The sequence below is a fragment of the Etheostoma spectabile genome, chromosome 14 (genome assembly GCF_008692095.1).
Source record: "Etheostoma spectabile isolate EspeVRDwgs_2016 chromosome 14, UIUC_Espe_1.0, whole genome shotgun sequence".
Classification (NCBI taxonomy): domain Eukaryota; kingdom Metazoa; phylum Chordata; class Actinopteri; order Perciformes; family Percidae; genus Etheostoma; species Etheostoma spectabile.
In genome coordinates this window covers 1,746,765-1,770,438 of record NC_045746.1, presented here as the reverse complement: position 1 = coordinate 1,770,438, position 23,674 = coordinate 1,746,765, and the positions used below count along the sequence as shown (strand labels likewise).

At 37.4% G+C, this 23,674-nt stretch overlaps 3 protein-coding genes across 6 annotated transcripts in view; 1 reads left to right on the top strand and 2 right to left on the bottom strand.

Annotated features, from left to right (window-relative positions):
- Window positions 1-2,353, bottom strand: part of si:ch211-57n23.1 (uncharacterized) — a 34,182-nt gene extending 31,829 nt beyond the window's left edge. Inside the window, exon 1 of the mRNA XM_032535080.1 lies at window positions 2,125-2,353. The gene's annotated coding sequence lies outside the window, so the exon portion shown is untranslated. The remainder of the gene's footprint in view (window positions 1-2,124) is intronic.
- A 2,346-nt stretch (window positions 2,354-4,699) lies between these two features.
- Window positions 4,700-19,257, top strand: pip4p2 (phosphatidylinositol-4,5-bisphosphate 4-phosphatase 2). 4 transcript variants are annotated; one of them, XM_032535748.1, is made up of 8 exons: window positions 4,700-4,975; window positions 10,909-11,057; window positions 12,220-12,326; window positions 12,489-12,612; window positions 13,231-13,301; window positions 13,897-13,953; window positions 16,386-16,476; window positions 17,758-19,257. In XM_032535748.1, exons 1-8 carry the CDS (start codon window positions 4,870-4,872, stop codon window positions 17,899-17,901), a joined length of 849 nt encoding a protein of 282 aa, XP_032391639.1. In that variant the 5' UTR covers window positions 4,700-4,869; the 3' UTR covers window positions 17,902-19,257. The 4 variants fall into 4 exon arrangements, with proteins under 4 accessions (XP_032391639.1, XP_032391640.1, XP_032391642.1 ...); XM_032535749.1 differs by having other exon boundaries at window positions 13,231-13,302; window positions 13,901-13,953; XM_032535750.1 differs by lacking the exon at window positions 13,231-13,301 and having other exon boundaries at window positions 4,702-4,975; window positions 13,901-13,953.
- A 1,371-nt stretch (window positions 19,258-20,628) lies between these two features.
- Window positions 20,629-23,674, bottom strand: part of necab1 (N-terminal EF-hand calcium binding protein 1) — a 25,476-nt gene continuing 22,430 nt past the window's right edge. Inside the window, exons 12-13 of the mRNA XM_032535970.1 lie at window positions 21,927-22,018; window positions 20,629-21,163 (exon numbers count right to left, since the gene is read on the bottom strand). Of these exons, the coding sequence (XP_032391861.1) occupies window positions 21,135-21,163; window positions 21,927-22,018 (121 nt within the window). The 3' untranslated portion in view covers window positions 20,629-21,134. The remainder of the gene's footprint in view (window positions 21,164-21,926; window positions 22,019-23,674) is intronic.

Here is a 23,674-nt window from a genome sequence, read left to right as displayed (position 1 = left end):
GCCATTCCTGCCAGAACCAATGTGAAGTGATGTGAAACTATGTTTATAGCATCTGAATAATGATGAATGGTTGTGGAAATAGATCTTAAAAGCTATTGTTGTCCTTGGTAGAATGAGGTTACGACAAAAACTGCTTTAAAATTGTTGCAGAAAAAATAAGACTGTGGCAACTTCCATTTATGATTGTTGCAAAGAAAACAAAGCGGTGCAAGTTTGTGTTGAAAAAAAAGGTATTCGTCAATAACCGAATATAGCTACCCCATCATGAAAAAAAACATTTGTTGATTACTGTATGAACCACTTGGTATTTTATATAAAATGGACCACTTTGTTTCTTCCTAATACTTGGTTTAGTCAATAAGTACATGTAATTCACATTTGTATGGTATTTATATTTCTATATATATATTATATATAATATATATTATTATAATATATATATATATATATATATTATATATATAATGTTTCACTGAGGTGTTGATTTAACTTTATAATCATTTTGGGAGATGTAGTTTGTGCATTGAGTTGACTATAGATATACATAGAGCCACATACAAATATATTCAGTACAGAATCTCCATGACTCCCATACAGCATCCAAATGACCATGAAATTGATTATAACCTTCGTGGTGATAGATATTGCATGGCTTTTGTAGTAGACGGCATTCATTTTAGGTAGATACTTATTAAACTGATGTGTTATAGTAGAGAAGGTTAGTAGTGCCCAACATTACGTGCTCAGAAAGTCCCTGTAGGTCTAACGTTACCAGCCTGTGGCTGGGTCTCACCTGTAAGAAAGTGGAAAACCTCCTTCTCCTTGCGCGGTTTGAGCCAGGTCGCTGTACGATAGAGTGTTGGTTTCTTTCCCGGACCGTTGAATGAAGCGAGAGCCAGGTGCTGGACAAACAGCTCCTCAAAAACACAACACAGAGTCAGCAAAAGAGAAACTCACGGTAAGTGGAGCTCAAATGGAAACTGGAGCAGCCACATTTACACTTAGCTACCGTGAAGCTAACGGCGAGCTAATCCCTATTAGCCACAGCAGGCAGATGAATGACGCAAGTTAGCAGTGCTCGGTGAACCGATGATTTAGCTAGCATTAAACGGCAGCTTACTGTAGCTTTAGTGGTGAGAAAAAGAGCGTCCTGGTTAATGCTGGAGACATCGGAGCTCTCATTATCAACTCACTCACTGGACATTGGGAGGGAGATGTTTTTTTTGTTACTTGACGTTTGGTCGTCCTTGTCGGGAGTATTTGAGACTCTTCCTGAAGACACGGCGACCAGAGCGGAAGCACTTTTGTTTTGAAGTGACGCATATCTTCGTCTTCTTCTTCACATTAACAGTGGTCGGCGGCCGTTTTGCTTGATTACCGCCACCTGTTGGAGTGGAGTAGCTCTCAGTGAAATCGAAATGTTCAATTATTATCATTATTATTTTCTACTTCCACTAGTACGTTACTTGCATTAACTAGGAGTCAAAACTCCCCCTCCTAAACCTGAACCAAAACCTTTTACCACCATGGTTGTGGCAACATCTAAATACACAGGTCGAGTTGGCGTAGTGTCCTCCAGTCCAGCGGCGGCGCGCTTGACCAATGCATCGCAAACCACAGAGCCGACGACGATGTCAAAACAGGCAGAAGAAATAAACCGTAGACTCAATCATGGTATGATAGATGAGACCCGTGTTTATGAAGGTATCCAATTCAAAGTAATGTAGTATAGGTTTTTTGTCATAAAAGTTTGTCAATACAGGCACAATGCGATTTCACCTTCAAAATAAAGGTATTCATTAGGTTACGTTAAATATAAAGATCCAAGGTTAATTGATACAGTTCTGCCACATATGTCTCCACCAAGAGCAGTGTTCTTTTTCGGTACAGTAATTTACATATCTCATGGGCTAAAGCATATGTTTTATTTCTTATTATCTCCGGAAGTTTTACTCTCGTTATGGTAGCTTCATGGTTTACCAGCAGAAGAAAGTTTAAGAAGAAAGAAGCCTCACAGATAATCCGCTATTCCTTACCAGTGCAACAACTTTAACTCCTACAATCTTTTCCCTCTATACCGTAGGCCCATACATGTCGCCCGCTCATGTATGTAACGTGTCTTACCTTGCAAAGCGACGAAGCAGGCTGGGAGTTCTGAGACTCTGCTTCGGTGCCTGAAGTCGTCGGAAAAAATGAGTCGTTGCAGCCTGTAACATGCGATGTGAATCAGTATTTACTGGCCCGGTAACAGCAGAATAGGAGCAAGGATTTTCCGTCAGAGTCTGTGGAGTAATTGCGGGAAACTTAACCCAATGATCTTCAGCTACACTTGTAGTCTGGCTGGAAATATCTACTTTCTCTACATAGCCTATAAGCGCTATACACCAGACAGCCATGCTGGAAAAAGTAGATCTGCTGCAGGGCTTTTCTGTAATTTATACCTAAAAGTGGACTTTCATTTCTATGCTGAATTGTACTTTTCTGGTATAAGTGTTCATTTGCATCTTTTTGATCCCCTAAAGACTTCAAGTCGTCTGAATGGAGTAGTGTGATGTTCGTGGAATTTATGAGCCATTTTACAATGTCCTAAACAGGAGCAGCAGGCTTAAATTTTAAACTCAAAACGCTCTAAACATCATGCAATCACAACCTGTGCATTTAATCTGTTAATTCAGATACACCCATAACATTTGTTATTATGCAGTTTTAAGAACAAACAAAGGTTGGTTTTTTTTTACATTTGTTTTGTCCCACATACTTGGCATCTGAGTTTATTTCTTCTGAAAGACCAGGGAAAGAATTCATGTAGCCCGAGGCTCTCACCCTGACATAAGCAACGAGGAATGGGATAGTTTGGCACAAACTATCGAGGGTGTTGTAATGTAAGGGGAGGAACGGCCATGAGGCACACACCATCAATCTTAAAGGATGTACTGTGAATGTCAGGACAAACCGTAAAACAAAAGTTTTGTAACTCTAAAGAAAGATGGGAATGTAAAATGCAGCATTAGATCCATCTAGACCTGTCCAGACAGTATGGCTCTGGTCTACAGCTGCTGGTGGTAGCCAGATGGGTTTTTTAAGTTTTTTTTTTTAGATCCTAATGATTTTAAAACCATTTGGAAAACAAGTATTTTATTTCTTTGTATATACAACTCGCGGTCGTTTGCACAATTTTCCACTCCTTCCTTCAAGCTCCCAAATTGACGCTCGTCTGAGAAAAGGAGTTTTGGATAGGGTTCAATTTCGGTAGCTTTGCCTGTGCCAATATGCAATAAGGTCGTGATGAATCCATAACAACCAGTTCACGTGTTGAATTTGTTATTACCCAGTGTTGTGCTTTGTTGTCGTGGTATGTTGGTCTTAATGTTTTATTGTTTATACTAGTTTAAACGTTGCATACTGTTTGCGTTGGCCATGATGGGTCTGCCATTTTCCTATGTTGCAATGTCGCCAACTACTGCAAATTTTAGGAAACAGCTTTATTTTGCAATTCGTAGAGAAAATAATAACAAATCATCTCTAAAGCACATTATTGTTCTGCTCTCAGTAAATACATCCTTTTCATGATGATAACAATTCATTTAAAAGTTAATGTTTGGAAAGAGCAACAAATACAACTCGCCTAATATTATTTTTAAATTGAAAAAAACTGGCATTGCATTATTTGCTCCTTCTTTAGGCTATGACTGTTTTCTCTATAATTTAACTGTTTTAATACTTCATCATTCTGCTATTATTGTAGTAAGCTAGACGCTAAGAACAGTTTATTTTAGTCTTGATTAAGTTTAGTTTTCATCTACATGTTGTTGACAGTAACATCATGGACAAATTAAAGTTAAAAAAAAAGTTAAACATTATATCAAAATCTTTTTTAGGAGCATGTAAAAAATTGCATGCAACATGTACAAGTATAGACCTTATTAGGTTACTAATATATGTTACTGGCTCCAAGATCCATTGTTTGACCACTGAGCTCTCTGTTGGGCCGGTGCTTCTAATAAACTGCCAGTTGTGAACTATTATGGTCATTTAGGCTACATAGCCAAACTGGGTTTCGGCAATGGGTTTGGCAATTATTTCATTTAAATTTTAAAATGAAATGAAATAATTGAGTGAGTGGGTGAAATGATGGACCCGACCCTTCATCTTCTAACAATCTCTTATTAGCTTCTCAGATGCAGTGAGGAGCCAGAGCCAGCCACATCTATACATCCATACAACCCCACACAAAATAACATATAAATATACATATACAAACACACACGTTGAAAAATAATACATGTATATGTATATATTTTACGGGTTGTCCTGTATATGTATACAGTTTTTGTGTCATAACGGTTGGTCTGTAACACATTATGGTCCAAATACTGATGGACCACACAGAAAATAAGTAACCATACAGTGACATCTAGTGGCGAAAACTAGAAATTGATGAAATTGCTTTATTGATATACCACTGTGTCCCACGATATCTTTAAAAATAGTCCAAACAGGACATTTTATATAGCCTAGTTCTTTATTAAAATATGGACTAAAATTCAAATAATATATGCACGTGTTTACAAACTTCAAAACACTTGATACAACTTTTGGAAATAATTTTCGCACAAAATGTCATGTGTGCAGTATTTAGCTCCATCTACACGGTTTAACGGCACTGCCCATGCCCCGGGTCATGTCAGTGAGGGGCGGGGATCACCGCGGAGCTCCTCCCTCCTCCAGGCTGCCGTCACCGGGGCTGCTGGACCGGAGCAACTCGGCACCAACAACCAGCCACTGGCTGCTGCTCCGTGCTGGGTGAAGACTCGGTGCAGCCAGGAGTCTCCTCGCCGTCTCTGCCCGTCAATTCTCGCGGTTAACGACATGGCGTCCGACGGCATGGACGAGCGATCTCCTCTGCTGTCGGGTCCCAACTCCGAGAACGTCACACCCACTGCTCCCCCGTACCTGCAGGATTCAAGTCCCCGAGGTAAACACACGACATGCAAAGAGCCTTCATGCGGAGTCATTTTTGGGCGTATCGAGTTTGTGCGAATATAAAACTGCAGCAATTCAAGGCGAGGCAAAGGCAATCAATCGGCATCTGAGAAAAAGGTGGAGCTTGAGAAATGAGAACTGGAGCAGTGGGTTAGAAAAACGGGGCCTACAGCATCAGTAATATCTGTTTTTACTGCAGAAATGCTTACATCACGACCAACTGGGGCCTGTAATGTTTTGGGTCTTCACGTCGTAATGCTCTATGAGGCCTCATTGATGTGAGCTGTATGTTGGTGATTGACGGGGGCGAAATGACCCACTGCAGATGATGGCAGCCTGATAGCCTTTTGTCCCAGCTGCAAATCGACAGAATGCCCAGATGTGTCCTTCGTGGATGGGACTAAGCCCATAGCAGGGCATGTTTCAAATGTCATAATATTACATCTAGCTGTCAGTTGACTCATTTGTATGGAAACTGGACTGTAAGCAACACATATTTGGCCTTGATCTTGCAAAGATTGTTTGAATCCTATACTAGCAGCTTAAACACAAACGTGCGTCCACAACTAGGAAACTGACACACTGTCCACATTCTGCTTAGTAAACAGCTGGATGTAGGTTAGAGCACCATAATGCATGCAGGGCTGAATGACCAAAGCAATTACAGCTCATAAATCCTCAGTCCAGAAGCCGCTGTCAGGACTGAACTTTGCACTGAATTTAGTCTGATTCTGTATTTAGAAGAAGATTAAATCCCATTTTTAAGATGGATACATGCATTAAGACATGCTATTTCTTTTTAGTTGGAGGCTTCACTTGATAAAAGTTCCCTCTTAGTGTTTTTACAAAAACATACACATCCAACTCTCATATTCAAGGATTATGTTTTGTTTTAGGCAAATTGAGCTTCAGACACTGTTCAGACACAAAGTTCCCTCTGGACTCCTAAAACACAACATGTCTTTACTATTGTCTGCTGCAAATTAATATTCATTGACCGTGTCATACTCTTTGCAGAGCATTTTAGGACAAACAGCTAATATTGAGCAAACAAAATGTTGAAAAATGAAAATGTTATTGTTCAGAAGCAGTCAAATCTTGCAGAGCTCATATTTCATCCCTGGATTATTCATAAAGACTTTAAGACTGGACTGTCATAACCTGTGAACTGGCATCCTGTTTGGATGTTACAGCACAGACTGAGTAAAAGCTTAAATGAATGTCTGTACATGTCATGATTTATAGTTTCTCCTCCCTCTCTGCACTCTGGTAAATAGTTAATCCCGGCTCTCTGGGTTTGTTGGGGTACAATATGCTATCAGCCAATACGGGGTAAATCCTCTATCAATCAAAGATGCCAAAACTGAGCTGTTTTCGGAAAACCCAATGACTGAGATGATGCTTTGACTTATAATATAATATATAATTTGCTGCATTTAGGAAACTGAGTGAACATGAGCTGTGATTAGGATTGAGTAAAATACGTTATTTCTGAAAGTGACTGCAATCTCTGCTCTATTGATTTCTGGAATATCTTCACAATAGTAATTAATCACTGCTTCACCAGATGAACAGAGTTGTCTACCGTCGGTTTGTATTCAGCTGTGTTAGCTAGACGTGTATTCACAGTGTGGTGAGAGGCGGAGACCAATGACCTTGGCTGCGTCTGAATGGTTAGCCCTGTATTGTGCTTGTTTTGGTTGTCACCTGCTTGGTTTTTCTGCTTGAATGGCAGAATAAATTGACTGAAACAATAGGCTGTGCAACCCATGACAGTGTTTTAATCTTTACTGTGAGAAATTCACTCTTCATCTTTACTTTTACTCAGTAGCAGTGATTTACTAAAGCTGTTAAATTGCGCATTTTATCCAAACTTTTAAACCAGAGATGGTGGCAAAATATTAAGGCAAAGTCATGGTCAGGACTCTGCAACATTTATCCTCATGCTGCACAGTTTAGCTTGTTAGGGAAGTGCTAGTTATCCAAGGTAACTGGGAAGAATGAGTCTGGTAATATTCTATTTTTTATGTTTTATTACATAATACAAATCTCTTGAAAAGACCAAAACCAACAATGAGTTGATTCTACTAACAAGTGTATGTTTAGCTAAAGTCTAATACATCTTTATTTTTCTGTTCCATAGAGCTCAATTGTTGTCCAAACATTATTAAAGACACATTAATGAGCCACATTCATTACAGTCAACATGGGCACTGTAGTTTATTTTGAGTCATGGGCGTGACATATCATATTGTACAAGAAAATACCTGCATATAATATGACAACAATGTTTTTATTATCAACAATATTTCTTTTATTAGTTGACTACGTCACGATTACATATATAAGCGGCATCACACACTGCTGAAAGTTGCGTTGCTGCTGGCTCCAAAAAAGGAACATCACTGGTGTGGAAGGGGTTTGAAATCCTTTTAGCAGCACTACATTATGACCGGCGTCATTTAGCCACTGCATTAACCATGAGACAAGATACGCCAGGATCTAATTTAACTCAGGTGACAGCTGGTCGATTATCACCACATCGCATGCTCGCTTCACGGTAATTAATCGGAGCAACATTATGTCAAAGAAAGGAAAACCTTCTGAGCAATTGCAAAAAAAGTTTGAAATATCATGATGTTATTTTAAGGCCATGTCGTTCACCCCTACACTGGAGCTCCAAATGTGTATTAATCCACGACTGAAAAGAGTCCCAAACAAATAGGCCTACACTATTTACTCCTGCTTGAGTAACATTTGCTAGAAACTACAGTGCCCAGATGTTTTAGGAAAGTTAATTATTTCCGTCTTTGGTATAGGAACTAATGGGGTGAGGGAGACAGAAAGTAATGAGGCGGACTAATTGATTGTTGGTTTTAATTTTATTGATAGGATTTGTTGACATAATGAAAATATAGGTCCTCATCCTTTTAACTTTAAAGACATTTTTTTAATTTAATGCCACATGAGCAACAGGAAACAAAAAAGACCCAAAAGTTTCTGAGCAGCTTCTCAGCCATTCTTCACTAAAAATCACAAGTCACCCAATCAGTGATGGTACCAGCTAGACAAGGTGTGATAATGACTGTATGTGGGGGTGCTGTTGGTGGAGATTGTTGTAGTAGAGCGTCTTATCATCTTACTTCTGGTTCTGAGGAAAGCCATTGAAAACCTATTGCTTCTATATTCAGTTTCAAACATGCATTAGGACAACTCCACCACAGCAGAGAGAGAAGCGAGTAGAAACAGGCCTCTCCTGAGATTGAGAGCCGGTGGTGGATAACAGAGAGAAGTGCTGACTGTCTTTGAATTCAAGCTTTTTTAAAGATTTTTTTCATACTGTTAGAGAGGAGAATACAGTCTGCATCTGACTGTATTACATTTTGGATGAACTCAGTTAAATAGAAAATGCTTCTCCATGTGCTGCCTGCACACAGTAGGAGCGTCCAGTTTGGCATGGATTGGTTGTAATTCTAGCCATACCCAATTAGATGGGGTGTCCTTTGTCCCTGTGGTGTCCAGTGTCGCTCAGTCTTAAAGACGAGCTTGTTTACCTGTTGACTCGTCCCATTATCTCATTCAGAGTGAAAGGATTTGGTTATTTGTGAAATAAATGCCTCCTTTGTGGTTTTGTTTAGTACTTGGGTCAGGCTTACCAAAGACTTGATAATGTATCACAAGAGACTGCGATAATCTATTTTTATTTAACCTTTATTTATATAAGTAATCTCATTGAGACACAAGGTTTCATTCTCAAGAGACACCTGTTATATAGACTGCAATATACTGTTAGTGGTTGTCTATACATCAAATTATTATTTCAATTATCTATTAACCTGTTGATCATTTTGTCGATTAACTGAATATTTGCGTGGTCTAAAATATGTCAGAAAATACTGAAAAATGATAATCATAATTTCACTAAACCTGGATTGACCCATTTGAATTGCTTTTTTTTGCCAAAAAAAACCACAGTCAAATACAATTTTTTTTGATAATGGAGGAAAAAGAAAAGAAGCAGCTTTTTACATCTGGAGCCGGAACTGGTGATTTTGTGGAGTTTTTTTGTGTGACAAAGACTTGACAATTGCATGATTATCAAAATTGTTGCATCTTAATTTTCTGTTGATTGACAAATGCTCACTGCCTGAGCTGTGCAGTAAATCTGTACTTTGTTGTTAGTATGCGAAGAATGTGGGAGTCAGTATAACTGCAGACACATACATATTTTATATAACTTTGCTTCTAATTTAAGTTGAAATATTATATTTGATGGAATTTTCATTACTGTAAAATGATTAGAAGCAAATGATGACAAATGACTAAATTAATTTAATGTTGCAGGTTGAATGAAAAGGTTTAATGCAAATCTAAGTATTACACAGATTGTACATTATGTAAGTACTTACTACAGTAGTAGCAAAGGTAGTGACTGCTGTAAATCTATGGATTAGATATATTAAAACCCTGAAAAACACATGGAATGTAGACTAATTACACAATGTTAATGTGGGATTAAACAGTACAGAGTTCATTTGAATGGCTGCTGTAGTCAGTTAGGTCTTTCAGACATTAAAAGAACATTTTTAAGTCTGGCCATTTAATCATGTTGATAATACCTGTTTATGGACCTTAAAACACTAGTTTAGTGGCCTGGCTTATCTTTGTTTCTCAAACAAAATAGTTTGTTAGCCTCATTAGCAGGGACATTTAAATGTTGCTGCTCATCCAACTAAAACACCAACTGAACAACCAACTGAACAAGTCTAAAACCCCCAATGTCAATCAAATATGTGTAGCTGCAATCTTTACATGTTTCTTTAAAGTGACATGAAGTATTTCATTTTGAATACTATGAATAAGTTATACAACTTGTAGCTCAAACGTTATACCATCTTGATATGTCCTCAAAATTCCACAGCCTCACAATAAGAAAATGGCTCATATGCTACACATGTTAACTTTGTCTGCAGCTTGGCAGAGAGTGGATTTTACGCCATCACTGTGGTATCCTAAAGGGCCCATTGTTTCTTTCTTAAACATAGAGATTAGTGCTCGGCCCCTGACAAAGAGAGAAGAGTCACATGTTTAACATTCAGTGTAGCACACAGGCTGTCATGGGTTTGCATATAGTATGTGCAGGAGTTTCCAGGCTGCCTATAGTACACTAGCAAGTATTGTAACAGCTCCCTTCTATAATTATACGTTGTTTTGGGATGCATCAGATGTTTGTTTTTGTATATTGTATACTATACTGGGTAGCTCATAATAAATTAGGGCTGCCTGCAACTAGAGATTATTTTCATTATTGGTTTAATAAAAGCATTACATTTTAGAAGTCGGAACCTTGTATGTCCTTGCTTGGACAATATCTCAAGCAGTCAATTATCAGCATAGTTGTTGATTGATGTATCAAGTCTATAAAAAATGTTTTTAAACACATTCAAAGATTTGGGACTTTTGGACAGCAATTTTTTCAGCAGCTTTTTGTTGTTTTGTTTGAGATCAGAGATTATGACTTCATTTTGGTCTGTTAGACCTTCATTAGAAATAAGATTTTGTTGTGTGTTATCCACATAATCCATAGGCAGTTTACTTCCAAACGTTGCCCACATCACACTGTTTTATGTCTAATGTAATTAAAATCTTCAGCATCCTGGTCACCAACATATTATGTATCTTAACTTTGGAAATGGCAGTTCAACAAAAAATTAAATTTTAAGGGCAATTTACTGGATGTCCTTCAGAGCTTTCAGCTGTATTTTGTTGCATTTATTAACCAATGACACATTCTGACATTAAAATAAGTTCTGGTGTGAAGCTAACCTCCAGAGATACTGCGATAATGTCTATAGTTTTATTGATGCATGCACTATTAACAGCTGGCCGTGTGTTGTGTGTTTTGCCCTCCTCCTCTTCTCAAAGCCGAACTACCTCCTCCCTACACAGCCATCGCCAGCCCTGACGCCGGCGGTGTGCCTGTCATCAACTGCCGCGTATGTCAGTCGCTCATAAATCTGGATGGAAAGCTGCATCAGCACGTGGTTAAGTGCACAGTCTGCAATGAAGCTACAGTAAGTGGAGGCCATTGTTGAGGCCGATGACGGCTTTATAAATGATTCTTGGGGTTGAGTCGTGGTAGTTCAACTGTCAATTTGAGTAAAGACATTTAGTCTTCAGTTTTATTTGAGCTGCTTATCACTGCTCTCCTCTCCTCCATCTCTTCAGAAATCTAATCACACATGCACACACTTTTCTGTGTTTTTGTATTTTGCGTGATAAAACATGGAATTTGTCGGACTATCAAGAGAGACACCATTTTCTATGCAGGCCAATTCTTTGACTATTTTTCATCATGGCAATGTCTACTTATCAGATGTTGATGTAAACATCTGTCACATCCATCAGTTAGTCCAGTGATAAGTGCTCCATATGGCTCAAATGTATCCCCCTGTGTCTATCTGAGAGCTTTGATTGAGCTGTCGGTGGAAACAGCAAGGAGGATGAATGGCTGTCATCGCACTTGGGTGGGAAAAGCCATTTCCACTGGCTGATGTTTGTTGTGTTTATATATATCAACTCACCATATGATATTCTATTACACTGGACCAAACGTTGCTTAATTAATAGTGTTTGGCCTTCAGTTGTTGCATCTTATTTCAGCTAAGGTTCACCAAACACAGCAGATATAAATCTGAAGCTGGAACAATGTGCATCAGGCATCCTGTGATCAACTACTCTACATAACTTAAACATTTCTCAATACAGTCTAATTCCAATCACAACAACATTCTAAATTGCTACTGGAATAGCATTATTCAAAGCTGTCTGCAGCTGTGTATTTATGTGTGTATGCAGTTTTTACATGAAATACATATGTAACTAATATGTAACATAAGTGTTAAATGAATAAAATGTATGCTGTAATAACCGTTTACACCATTGGCAAGCCCAATGTGTGTAGACATAAACAGCACAGAGTCTTGTATACAGAGACAAAAAAAATGACAAAAACAGCATGTCAGAGGACATAATATGGACATTTGGAGCTGATAGGTGAAGTAATATATATTTTATAGATTTAAGGTAAAGTTATTGATTTTCCCCATACTTTTTACAACCTGTTAGGTCTGAACAGCTCTGCTATGTCCCCTTTACAGCATTTTAAACCAACTGCTCCCCTCTTTTATGGCTTTGCGTTCTGTATTAAACAGATTCTGATATGTTGCCTTCCAGCCCATCAAGAACCCCCCAACAGGGAAGAAATATGTGAGGTGTCCCTGTAACTGCCTGCTCATCTGTAAAGACACATCCAGGAGGATAGGATGTCCTCGACCAAACTGGTAGGTAGCAGGCAGTCATGTTCAGTCTGTTTACCGAGAAAAGTCAGTTTTTATATGGCAAATCAAGCCCTTTCTGTAGTTTCATGTCATCAAAAACATTTATAATCCTGTCTTGGATTGGTTGTAAATATTAGCTTGTCCATCTCTTTGTTCCTTTGACAGCAGACGCATAATCAACCTGAGCCCGGTGATGGTTATCCCAGAGGAGCAACCTGCCCAGCCGGCACTGCCCATCCAACCTGAAGGCATGAGGGTGGTCTGCGGTCACTGTGGCAACACCTTTCTTGTACGTAAACCCACCAAGACAACCAGACTAACCAATCACAGAGTTGTTTATGCAGAATTGTGTTGCTGTGCTGTTGTTGGTACGTGCATATTAATAATCTTGAGAGAAAAACCACAGCGTATTCTTTACTATTTAGTGATGGCAATAGGGACATAGTTGTGAGGGGTATAGCTTATTCAAGTTCATCCAAAGCACACAGCTAATAAGATGTTCTTCTCCTGTTGATCTTTTATATTTGTTGAAATGAAAACAGAATATGATGTTAGCAAGTGGCTGTCATGCATTTGGGGCATGTTTCCTTTCCTCGTCTTGGTCATTAACACCTAATAGCAGTGTAGTTGCAGCCTTTTGCAGATTATTCCCATTTTAAATGAAATTGACTTCCTACACCCTGTGTTGAAGATTAGTAATTTGACATGTTCACTTTGATGGAGGTTTAAATACCGTATACCTCTATTTGTCATGTTGCATATTTATAAAATGAAACTGCAAGGTGTCTCATTGAAGGAAGAAGGTGAAGAGCCTGAGATATTTAGTCAGTGTGATTCTGACTTGCAGGTCAAAATCAGTGCTATTGTCCTCTAAACTTGTGCACATTGTCGCTTGCGACATCTGTAGGGCAGTGAGGACGCCATGTCATCCCAGCCAATGTCTGGCATCCCCAGCGATGGCTCTCCCCCAGCACAACAGGTTGAGAAAGCTGGTTATACTGGTGGACATATTAACAACAGCCTAACCTGCTCCAGTTCAATCTGTGGCCTTATTCACACTGGTGAAAATATGACTTTGTAGACATTTGGCTTTCATGAGAGCTTCAGTTAAAGAGAGGTGAATTAGATTTTTAATATAAAATTGGCTTAGAATCAAAGCTGATCAAAAATCTAAATCAAAGCTTTGGCCTGAATTTCAACTGAATTTTTCATTGGTTCTCTGAAGCCAGAAGTCAAAAGTCGCATATTAAACTTGTGTCAGTAGGACCTTAAATTATTAACACCCTTAATGAAACAATTGTATTTAAACAATCCTTACTAATATAATATAACAATAATTCAAAATGCTAATTTAGCACACATTTTGGATATATTATTTGACAAAGACATAATAAATGCATTTACAAGTGTCAGACTGTCATAATAACTGATCAGGTAAATCATTCCTTGTAGTTCTTGTGTTGATTGTTATAAAAGTACAGTCGGATTATAGTGTTGTTACATTCTGTGTTCACATGTGCATGTGCGGATGGTTCTGTAATTTACCTTAACAGCTTTTTTCTTCTGTTTCCTCACAGTGGATGGAGCTTCGGTTTAACACGCTAGCCAAGTGTCCACACTGCAAAAAAATGTGAGTCCATCAAACCTCCATCTAACTCAGTACACAAAGGTGACAATGTGAATCACTGTAGCAGTGTGTTGCCAACTCATGTATTTTAGCTGACTATTTTCAGTTTTTGGATGTTATTTCTGACTGTTGCAGGCAGCATTTGTTTTTTTCATTTTAATCATGTGAAGTGTAAAAATCATGTAGCAGACTTTTTTTTAAAGTCTACAGTCATCCCAGTGAACATCAAGTCTGTGTTGATTTTTTGTCAAAGTTACATTATTGTTAGTTGTTGTTAGTTTTACAGACGCATTTAAAATGTTTGTGTCATAGTTATAATATAACTTTTATTTATATTAATGCAGTCTTGGATGTTCACTATGAAGTGGATATGAGGGTGAAGAATCTGCAACTTTGCTTTTATATTAAATGCAGAAATAAGCCAATGGCTGCCTTTTAAAAAATAAAAATAAAAATAAATAAATAAAAAAAATCCGAACAAATTAAGCCTAGTTTTGAAAATGGTTAATGGTGATGTAAAGTTTAAATGATTTGCAGGTCTTGTGGTCTTCAAAGTAAAACAAACTACTGTATGTTAGAGGAAGCAGAATACTTTAAAACATAGAAATCACTAACTTTCCACTGAACGTGTTTTTCATAGACACTCATTCATGTAGGTTTGTGGTTTGGTGGGATACAGCCTGTAGTTTTAACGTTAAGCTCTTGTTGCTGGTGAAGTTTTTAAGCACTTACTTTATGGACTTTGTAGTTTTTGTAAGGTGAGGGGAGTGGAGGTGATGGAGGCTAAGCTAGATGCGTGACGGGAATTAGAGCCTGGCCTCAATACATGTAATAGGAATGGGATAGGAGGGTCACAGGGTTGAGAGGTGGTGGGAGGGCACTGAAAGGTGTGACTAAAAGTGATGATATTACTGTAGCTACACAGGGCAGGCAGGGATGCTGAGACGACAGACAGCCTACATCAAAACAAGTTGCTGTCTTTGCATCTCTTTCTTATCACTGCATCTGCCATTTCTATACCTCTGTGTTTGTCTCTGTCTTGCCCTGTACCTCTTCTGCCATCTTTCCTTGTATTTTATTTAATATTTTGACAATATCTCTATTTACATCTCTCTCTGTCTTTCTCTCTATTTATATTTACTTATCTTTATTTACCACAACATTTGTCAGAAAGAAACATAACGCCAACATGTTTATTAATTTTTTTATTTTTTTTAAATAATACATAAAACATTACACTGCAAACAAAAAAACTTCCTGTGTCCTCTCCTCGAGTTTTACAAATAAAATGTGTGATGAAAAGATCTCTCCTCCGGGAAAACAACTCTTTGTCTTATGATAATCCAGCCGTCAGAAGTCAGGAGTAATAAAGTGCTTTTAATTTAAATGTGTTGTCATCATATAATGAGCACTACAACATACAATGGGATTTGTATTCTGTCTAGCCTATCCTTTTCTGGGAGACCATTGAACCATTTTAATCTGTTTATAGCAAATAGTAATGGTAATAATCTTTGACTTCATTTCTACCTTTCACCTCAGTGTCTCATTATCTTTTCTGTTTTCTATGTCTTTCCATCCGTATTTTCTTAGTCTGTATTTTTTTTTTTCTTTGTAACAGAAGTCAAAACAGTAACAGATGAAGTAACATGGAGTCAAGTACATTTACATGATTGCTTACAAGGAACTGATAACTTTTGATAAAGTAACACGTCACAGAAGAAAATCCCCCACTTACATTTGTAAAGTATTGTAGGGAAGTTTTTTCTTCTTTGCCTGATTAGTTCTTGTTTTGCAAGTGATGTACAGTGCTTAAGTCTTTAAAAAAACATTTTTTGAAAAGAGGTCTGGTCCATATATGGTCACAGTTGAAATGATCGATATGCTCAGGTGGCACAGATGTAAACAGAGAGTTGAACAGAGACGAAACGTGACAGCAAAATGAGAAAGTAAGAGAAGTTATAAATCAGGTGATCAGGCTTCCCATAAGCCATCTGAATTCTTGAAGAATGCTTGAGTCCCGTCACATGAGAGGCATGTGAGAGCAGAGGGGGGGAAAAAAGTAAAGAAATGGTGAAGCAAAACAGAAAACTAATGTCAGTCTGGTGCTTTAGTGCAGTCACTGGAGTATGGCTGAAATTTAAGTTGTGTGACTGACCTCTGGCACTTTCATGTGTGACTTGAAAAGAGGAAGAGATAGATTTTCTTTCCTGTGAAATGGGATGAGGTCGCATTAGTAAATATCAGAATGCAAACCATTTAACCATTTTTGTACCTCAAAATGTTTCCAAAGTTTTGTTTACTCATACTGAAGTTGGAAATATTCAAGTTCAATTTAAGTTTTTTTTCTTTTTTCTTTTTTTTTTAAACAATGGCCATATAACAATACAAATACAGAAGGATGAGATGTTTATCTTCTCACTCTCTTTCTGCAGATCCTCTGTTGGCAGTGCGCTCCCTAGGAGGCGTTGTTGTGCTTATATTACTGTAGGAATGATCTGCATTTTCATTGGAGTGGGTTTAACAGTAAGTACGGTCTTTGTGTTGTTTGAAGTGTGTAAGTAAAGATGTATGATGTGTAGTGCTTTTAAAACAGACGTTGCAAAGTGCTTCACAATGAAAGCATTTAGCAAGAAATACCACAGACAGGACAGTAACAAACACAAGAACGATAAAATGGAAGTGACAGAACTGAAGTAACATTTAAAAAAATAAAACTTAAGAAAGTCCGAGACTATAAGTGAGTATGGAGATTTTTTTAAAAAGATAAGTCTACAGACACACTAGCAGCTATGCAAGGCTGTACTTGTGCTGAATGTTAATGCTAACATACTCACTATGACAATGTTAGCATGCTGATGTTTAGCAGGTATAGTTTACTATGTTAACGTGCTAACATTTGCTAACTTTCACTTAACACAAATTACAGCTGAGGATGATGGGAATGCCATTACTTTAGATGGTGTTTGGGCTTAAACCAAAGGACCTGATGATGGTGCAAGATCAATTCATCCTGAGAGGAACAATATGGGTGTAGAATTTCAAGCAGTTCCATCCAATATTTAAATATTTTACTCAAAATCCCCAAGAATGGAACCTCATGGTGGCACTTGATGGAAAGTCAGGGAATCATCAAAGTCAGTAGCAATCATGTTCTGGGGTACACAAATGCCTTTTTTAAAAATGTCATGGCAATCCAGACCGACCGACCGGCCGGCAGATACTGTTATCCATAGTCTTGAGTTCAGGAAATCTCCAGTAGATGCTGGTTGGCCGAGTTGAGAAACTTTAAATCACAGCATTTAAAAAATGTACACAGGTGCTTTACCGTGTTGCTAGATTAAACATAAGTAGATAAGTAACAAGAGAGATATAAAATGACAGATCCTGTGTAGTGGTTGTAGTGCACAATCTTACAATGCATCAAATTCCCTTTGGCCTGTTAAGCCTTTGGACTGTTGAGTAAACAAAAACTATTTTGTACAAACAACTACATATTGTTCAGTTTTGCACAGTATATTAGAGTCAAATCAGACTTTCACAACTTGGTCTAATCATAATCACTTGATAATAATCTCATGGTATTACAGTCCCTAATATTTTAACTCGAGGTTACTGAGCTCGTTGCAATTCATTTAAATTTCCCTGCAACTGATGAAATGGATCACATCACTGATACATAGACTAAGGTCTTTTATTAATCTCTCTCCATAAAGATAAAAGTTTATGAATGCATAAATGAAAATCTTTATTCTTGTTCTTGTTAATAGTTCACCTATGTTTTCTTTCTCCTCTCCGTATTAACAGGTTGGTACTCGGGACTTTGCCAATCGTTATAACGCCACGTACGTGTCCTGGGCGTTTGCCTACCTGCTGGGTCTCATCTGTCTGATACGAGCCTGCTACTGGGGTGCTATCAAAGTCAGCTACCCGGAGAATAGCTTTGCCTAGAGCGGGCGCGGCACAACTCTGCACGGCCCTGCGCGGCTGGAAAAACAAACCACACTTTTAGTTTTCTTCCATCTTGTTTAGATTTCAAACCGGCCATCTTCAGCAGAGTGGAAGATCTGCAGAGCGACTGGACAGGAGTGTGTTAAACAGGTGTATGTTGGAGATGTATCTTGTTGTGTTTGTGTCTGGAATGTTCAAAATAGTTTTGACTCGCTGAACAAATCTAATGTATGTTTATCAGTCCTCCTGTAGTCCACAAGGACTCAAATTCTTCCCAGGTTTTTTGAAATCCTTCAAAATCCAGAATCTTTTTTTTTTTTTTTTTTTTTTTTGCCTCAAAATGAATGCCAAGATTACATTAAAAAAACAAACAAACAAAAAAAAAACAGTAGTTTAGCAACCTGGTTGGATTTGGTTTATGGACCAGTGTTAGTCTTTTGTGTTTTTCAGCACTTGATTTCTTTTGTTACTGACCAGACCAAAATGAGACATCCTCCTAAGAACAGTTTACCCATTGCACTACGATTATATGCAATTGTATGTTGTTTTGCTGCTAGTCTAATTCCTGCTACAGAAAGCTGCATACCCATGTTGTATTGTAACCATTTACCTTGCCTATGTACACTGACTGTATTGCATCTGATTTAACTTGGAAATTATCACTTTAAAAGTAATCCTTAAATATCCATGTGTGCCAACTTTGCTGCCCAGTATTAGTCAAGACGAGCAAAAGCTCAGGGAGCTTTTTTTTTTTTTTTTTTTTTTTAATCAAAGTGTTATTTTTTCTTTTGCCATGCAGCTTTGAACTTACAATGGCAATAATCCTTTTATTTGAGTTCTTTTGAACCGTACCTCCCTATGTTATTCACTGCATTTCCGTTGCCTTCTCACTAGTGGGAAATTATCCCACATCATGGTGACTTAGTTTGCATGTTGACTTATTTCTGCTCTGTCACTGAGGTAGCTGAAAGCTTTTGATGCTCCTGTCTTTGCTCCTTCTGCCTGTGAGTTAGAATGTAAATCCTCATCTTCCTCCCCCCAGCTTATAATCGCCGCTCTCTGACCTCCGGTGAACACTCTCGCTCTAAATCAGCATCCAGTCTCTCAACATTTACCAGTGGGCACAGCTCAAACTTCTAACCTTGTTTTGAATGTGATGATTATGATGATGATGATGATGATGATGATGATGAAGATGATGATGATGATGATGAAGCAGAAAATAATGTTAAAAAACCTCTTTGTACACGGTTCAAATTCATTACTTGGAAAACTGTATTGAGCGGTGAAAGAAGAAGATTGCTCTTGGGTCTTTTTAAAAATGATAATTTATCAATAAAATGTAAAAACTGCCTGTATTGTTCGGTTTGCTCATTGGCTGTGAAGAAATATAAGATTCAAACAAACAGGATGTACTTAAAGTAATTTTGAGAAACTTACTTTTCCATTATTTCCATTTATTTTATTACATTTCAGGGTAAAATAGGTTGCAGTTTTTTTTATTCCACTACATTTATTTAATAGCTGCAGTTACTGTTGGATTCTGTTTTTTAGTGAAAAATAAACCATCTAACAATATATAACTAAGCATTTCATAACTGGACCAGCTACAGCATTAAAATACTGCTTACACAGTAATGTCATTAAAAATAATCCAGTAATACAAATTATACAGTAGTATAAAAAAATTGAGTACTTTATCTCAAAAAGTACTTTTGGAACTTTGAGCTTCACTACATTTTTGCTGATATTACTCACATTTATGAATTGCTTAATAATTTAATTTAATCTATTTTATTATATTGTTGTACTTTTACTCAAGCAAGGAATCTAAACACTTCTTCCACTCCTGTTAGGTCCCTAGATCCAAATATGCAAGAAGCTTTACAAATACAACATATTAAAAAAACATTATTATTATTATTAAACAACATATTACAAAAACTGATAAAACAATAGTGTGCTCTAATCCGTATAATTATAAACTAACATATGTCCTGATGAAAGTCGAGTGACCAGAAGGTATTGATTCCCATGTAGAAGAAAATGAATTATCTAAATAGTTTTAGTCTCGTCTTAATATTTTCTTTCTGTTCACTGATCAAGTCCTTGATGTTCTGAATGACATTTCTACTGTGTTAGAGCCTCATTCTGGTCTGAACCGGCCACTGAATTGGACCTGAGAGAACTTTTCTTCCACACCCACCTATCTTAAGTTAAATAGCAGTAAAATCAATGATGTACTGTATGCTCCTGAAATCAGCTCTTTAAAGTTACCTGGTAAAGGCGAGATTTTTACCTGGGTGTGATGTCTCCTGTAAATCTTAGGGGATACGCCAACTTGACACTACCTGTCCACATGGTGGTGCCATAGGCAAACCTTTGCATTTGCAGCACTTTGGGCAGCTTTAAAACAGCTTTTAGAGTGTGTGCTATGGTCTAATACCATTAGAAGGTGAAAACAGACCAACAGTGGCATGTAGTTAACTTTTTGTTACATTGAAATACTTATAATCTCAAGTTAAACCATCATTTTGACTCTGCAAACACACAAATCGGATTATGCAATAAACATCCATCCTTTCCAAATTTCCATCACCAAATAGACAAAACAAACCAAAAACCAGGCTAAATAAAAAACGTGGAGGTAATTATATAAAAATAAAATAACAATAATTAATTAAATAATAATTTCCACATAAAGAGTGAAAAAGAGATACACATGACTTACACAACAATATATCATCTTTATTTGTGATGAACAGATTTTTTTAAAAATCTTATTTCACACATTGAATACACAACAACAGAATAATGGTTTAATCAGCTTCCCAGAGCTGCTATAATTAATACAATTATGTCTGTCCTTCCCTCTCTCTCTCCCTCACACAAATGCGCACACGCACGCACACACGCACGCACGCACACACACAGCTCTCATGACCTACCCTGGGTTACAGATGATGTCACATCAAACACAGTGATGATGTTAGATCATCAGATGAGTCTCTGTTTGATGAGGCCATTGCTTTTAGGACGTCAGAGCATCATTTAGGAGTGTAAACAAACACGTGGACTATTTCAGACTACCACCTATAACTATGAAGGAGGCCATAAATACTAATCACCATGACTTCAAGAGTGTGTGTGTGCTGTGGTCTTCCTAATGTGTTGATGGATATTGCTCTCTGCAGCGATCAGTGGTGATCTGTGAAGGGTGCCCGTCAACACTTTCAGTTGTTGTTGAGGACCCACCATGAGGCTGAGGAGGCACAGAAGTAGAAAGAAATTACCCACAAAAATGACCCCAATCAATGAGAAACTGAGCACGTTCTTCTCTGTGGCTGTGTGTATTTGTGTAAGCTATGACACATTTATTCAGCACTGCCCTGTGTGCTGCGTGTGGCTGGTTATGTAAAGCGGGTAATGATGCTTGTGAGACTGAATTAAGATCAATTTCATGTAATAATGTAGGAAAAACAACACAAAGACAATTGCTTAAAACAAGTGCTGGGAAAAATGACAACAAGTGGGAAAAATAAAAAAAATAAAAAAATATGAAAATAAAAAAATAAGTAACTGACTGTTAATTGTCCTTTTACATAGTTAGCTTTAAAGAGGTGCATTTCCAGTTTGCCTTCAATTGTCGCGCAGATTGACAAAAGTTAGATTATAACTTTAAAGTTTTGTTATTTAATATGATATCATAAAGATTAAGTTACATAAACAATTTATTTTCCAAGATAAGCAATCAAACTCATCCCGAGGTAGGCCATGAGATGTAGTTGGCATTCTGACTAGAATTTAAAGTCTTGTTCTATGCCAAGGGTTGGAGGATCGTTTGTCTGCACAGCGTGTCTTTGTGATTGATGATAGATGTACCAAAGGGCACCTGAGGCTGGGGAGTTTACCCTTTAGACATGTACGATGTGTGAGGTGAAAGTTGTGTTGATTTTATTAGACGTGTTAGGTTTGAGTGTGATGTGGGTAGAGAGTCAGACAGGAGCTCTAATGAATGTTCTTACCAGGAACCAGCATGGTGGTGATGCTCTCAGGAGTTTCCAGGAAGTCCACGTTCCCCCTTTGGAAGGTCTTACTGTAGTTGGTCTGCAGGTGACTGTGCAGTAGAAAACAGGAAGATTCACTCACTGGTCGTCATGGATAAGGATGTATGTTAACCCACTTATTCATGACATCATTTTGCAAGGCTATTGGCTATCAAAAGTCAACTAATTGAAATCCCTAAACAGTAAAATAAGGTCCCTAATTTAATTGTTTACCATACCTCAAGAGGCATTTTGAAGCTGGTTTGCAAACATAACAACTAAAAATATAGTATTGGCATACTAGCAGTCCACTGCAATTTGACCAACCTTTGTAGCAGAGTTTGCATGTTTGATTAAAACACTTTAGAGTTGAAGTACTCCATCAGTGTTAATGCTGCTTAGTCTACAAATATTTACAATGCCATTATCTTATCTATTAGCCTGTTTTACCAGCCTGTTGGTTTATTCTCTTTTTAAAAGGAGTACCCCCACAAGTACTGTACTTAAAGAGAAAATATTATGCTTTTTATTGTCTTTTCTGTTTTTTATAACGTGTTATACCGGTAGTCATGTTAAACAACACCAAAGTATTGAAGCAGCTGCAGATAACGGAACATGTCAGGCTGCTAGATAGGAGTCAAAAACTAAGACCAGAAAATAGTATAATTGCTGCTCTCTAAGTAGAATTTTGCAGTATGTGTACTTGACTTGATTGTTTCCACGTTTTGGACTTAATACTTCTACTCCACCATATTTTAGAGGTAAATATTGTACTTTTTACAACATCAACATGAAAACTTGTTACTTTGCAGATTTAGATAATTAATTCAAATTTTAAATCAACTTATAACATATGATTTAGATTATTAGGTTTAGCAATCACACAGTATATAAAATATTCAAATGAGCTCCACCTATTTCAGCCACAACATTAAAGTAATTCACTCATTAATGCATCCCTAATCATAATCCAGTAATATAATATATATGATTATATAGGGTATATGATTATATATTTCAATCTAAAATGGGTCATTCTGCATAATGAGTACTACTTAAAGCACCTGCTTTGATATTATTAGCCAAATGAATGGGCGTTGAAACAGTTGACCCTAATTACATGTTGACACAAATACTTTTGTACTTTTTTTTTCTACAGGACTTCTACTTGTAACAGAGTATTTCTATTACTACACTGTGGTACTGCTACTTTAACTTAAGTAAAAGATCTGAGCACTTCTTCTACTACTGATTTTTGAAATTACAAATGAGCTGAATCAACATATAATTTCCATGTAAATGTTTCCTTTTCTATTATAAGTCCTATGGTACGTTATTTGACATTTGAGATTTTGGCATGGAATGGATGGAGTATTCTGTGCACTACTCTGCATGTCCTTGTCTGTTGGGATAACTTCATTAAAGAGAATTATATCAATGATATACTCCATTAGAGTATTTATGTTAGTGTGTCATTATCCTGAAAGTCCCAGCAGCAGAGTATGTGCATTGAAACATTAAAGTTCATTTGAATATTTACTATAGAAAATAACAAACTAGACTAATTAGTTCTCTCTGCATCTCTGCTCTCGCTGATGTATTGACACTCTTGTTTTCCTCATTAGGTTTGCCTCACATAGTACATCATCACTAAATGCAGTGTGAACCAGACCTCTCAGCGAGTTCAAGCTGAGCAACGAACTTACATAATTGGGGGGGGGGGGGGG

Bases quoted from the DNA above. Each gene is read 5' to 3' on its own strand.
- pip4p2 (XM_032535748.1), top strand. From the start codon at position 4,870: ATGGCGTCCGACGGCATGGACGAGCGATCTCCTCTGCTGTCGGGTCCC. The intron at 12,327-12,488 runs GTAGGTAGCAGG...TTCCTTTGACAG, and splicing joins GGATGTCCTCGACCAAACTG to CAGACGCATAATCAACCTGA. The intron at 12,613-13,230 runs GTACGTAAACCC...CGACATCTGTAG, and splicing joins ACTGTGGCAACACCTTTCTT to GGCAGTGAGGACGCCATGTC.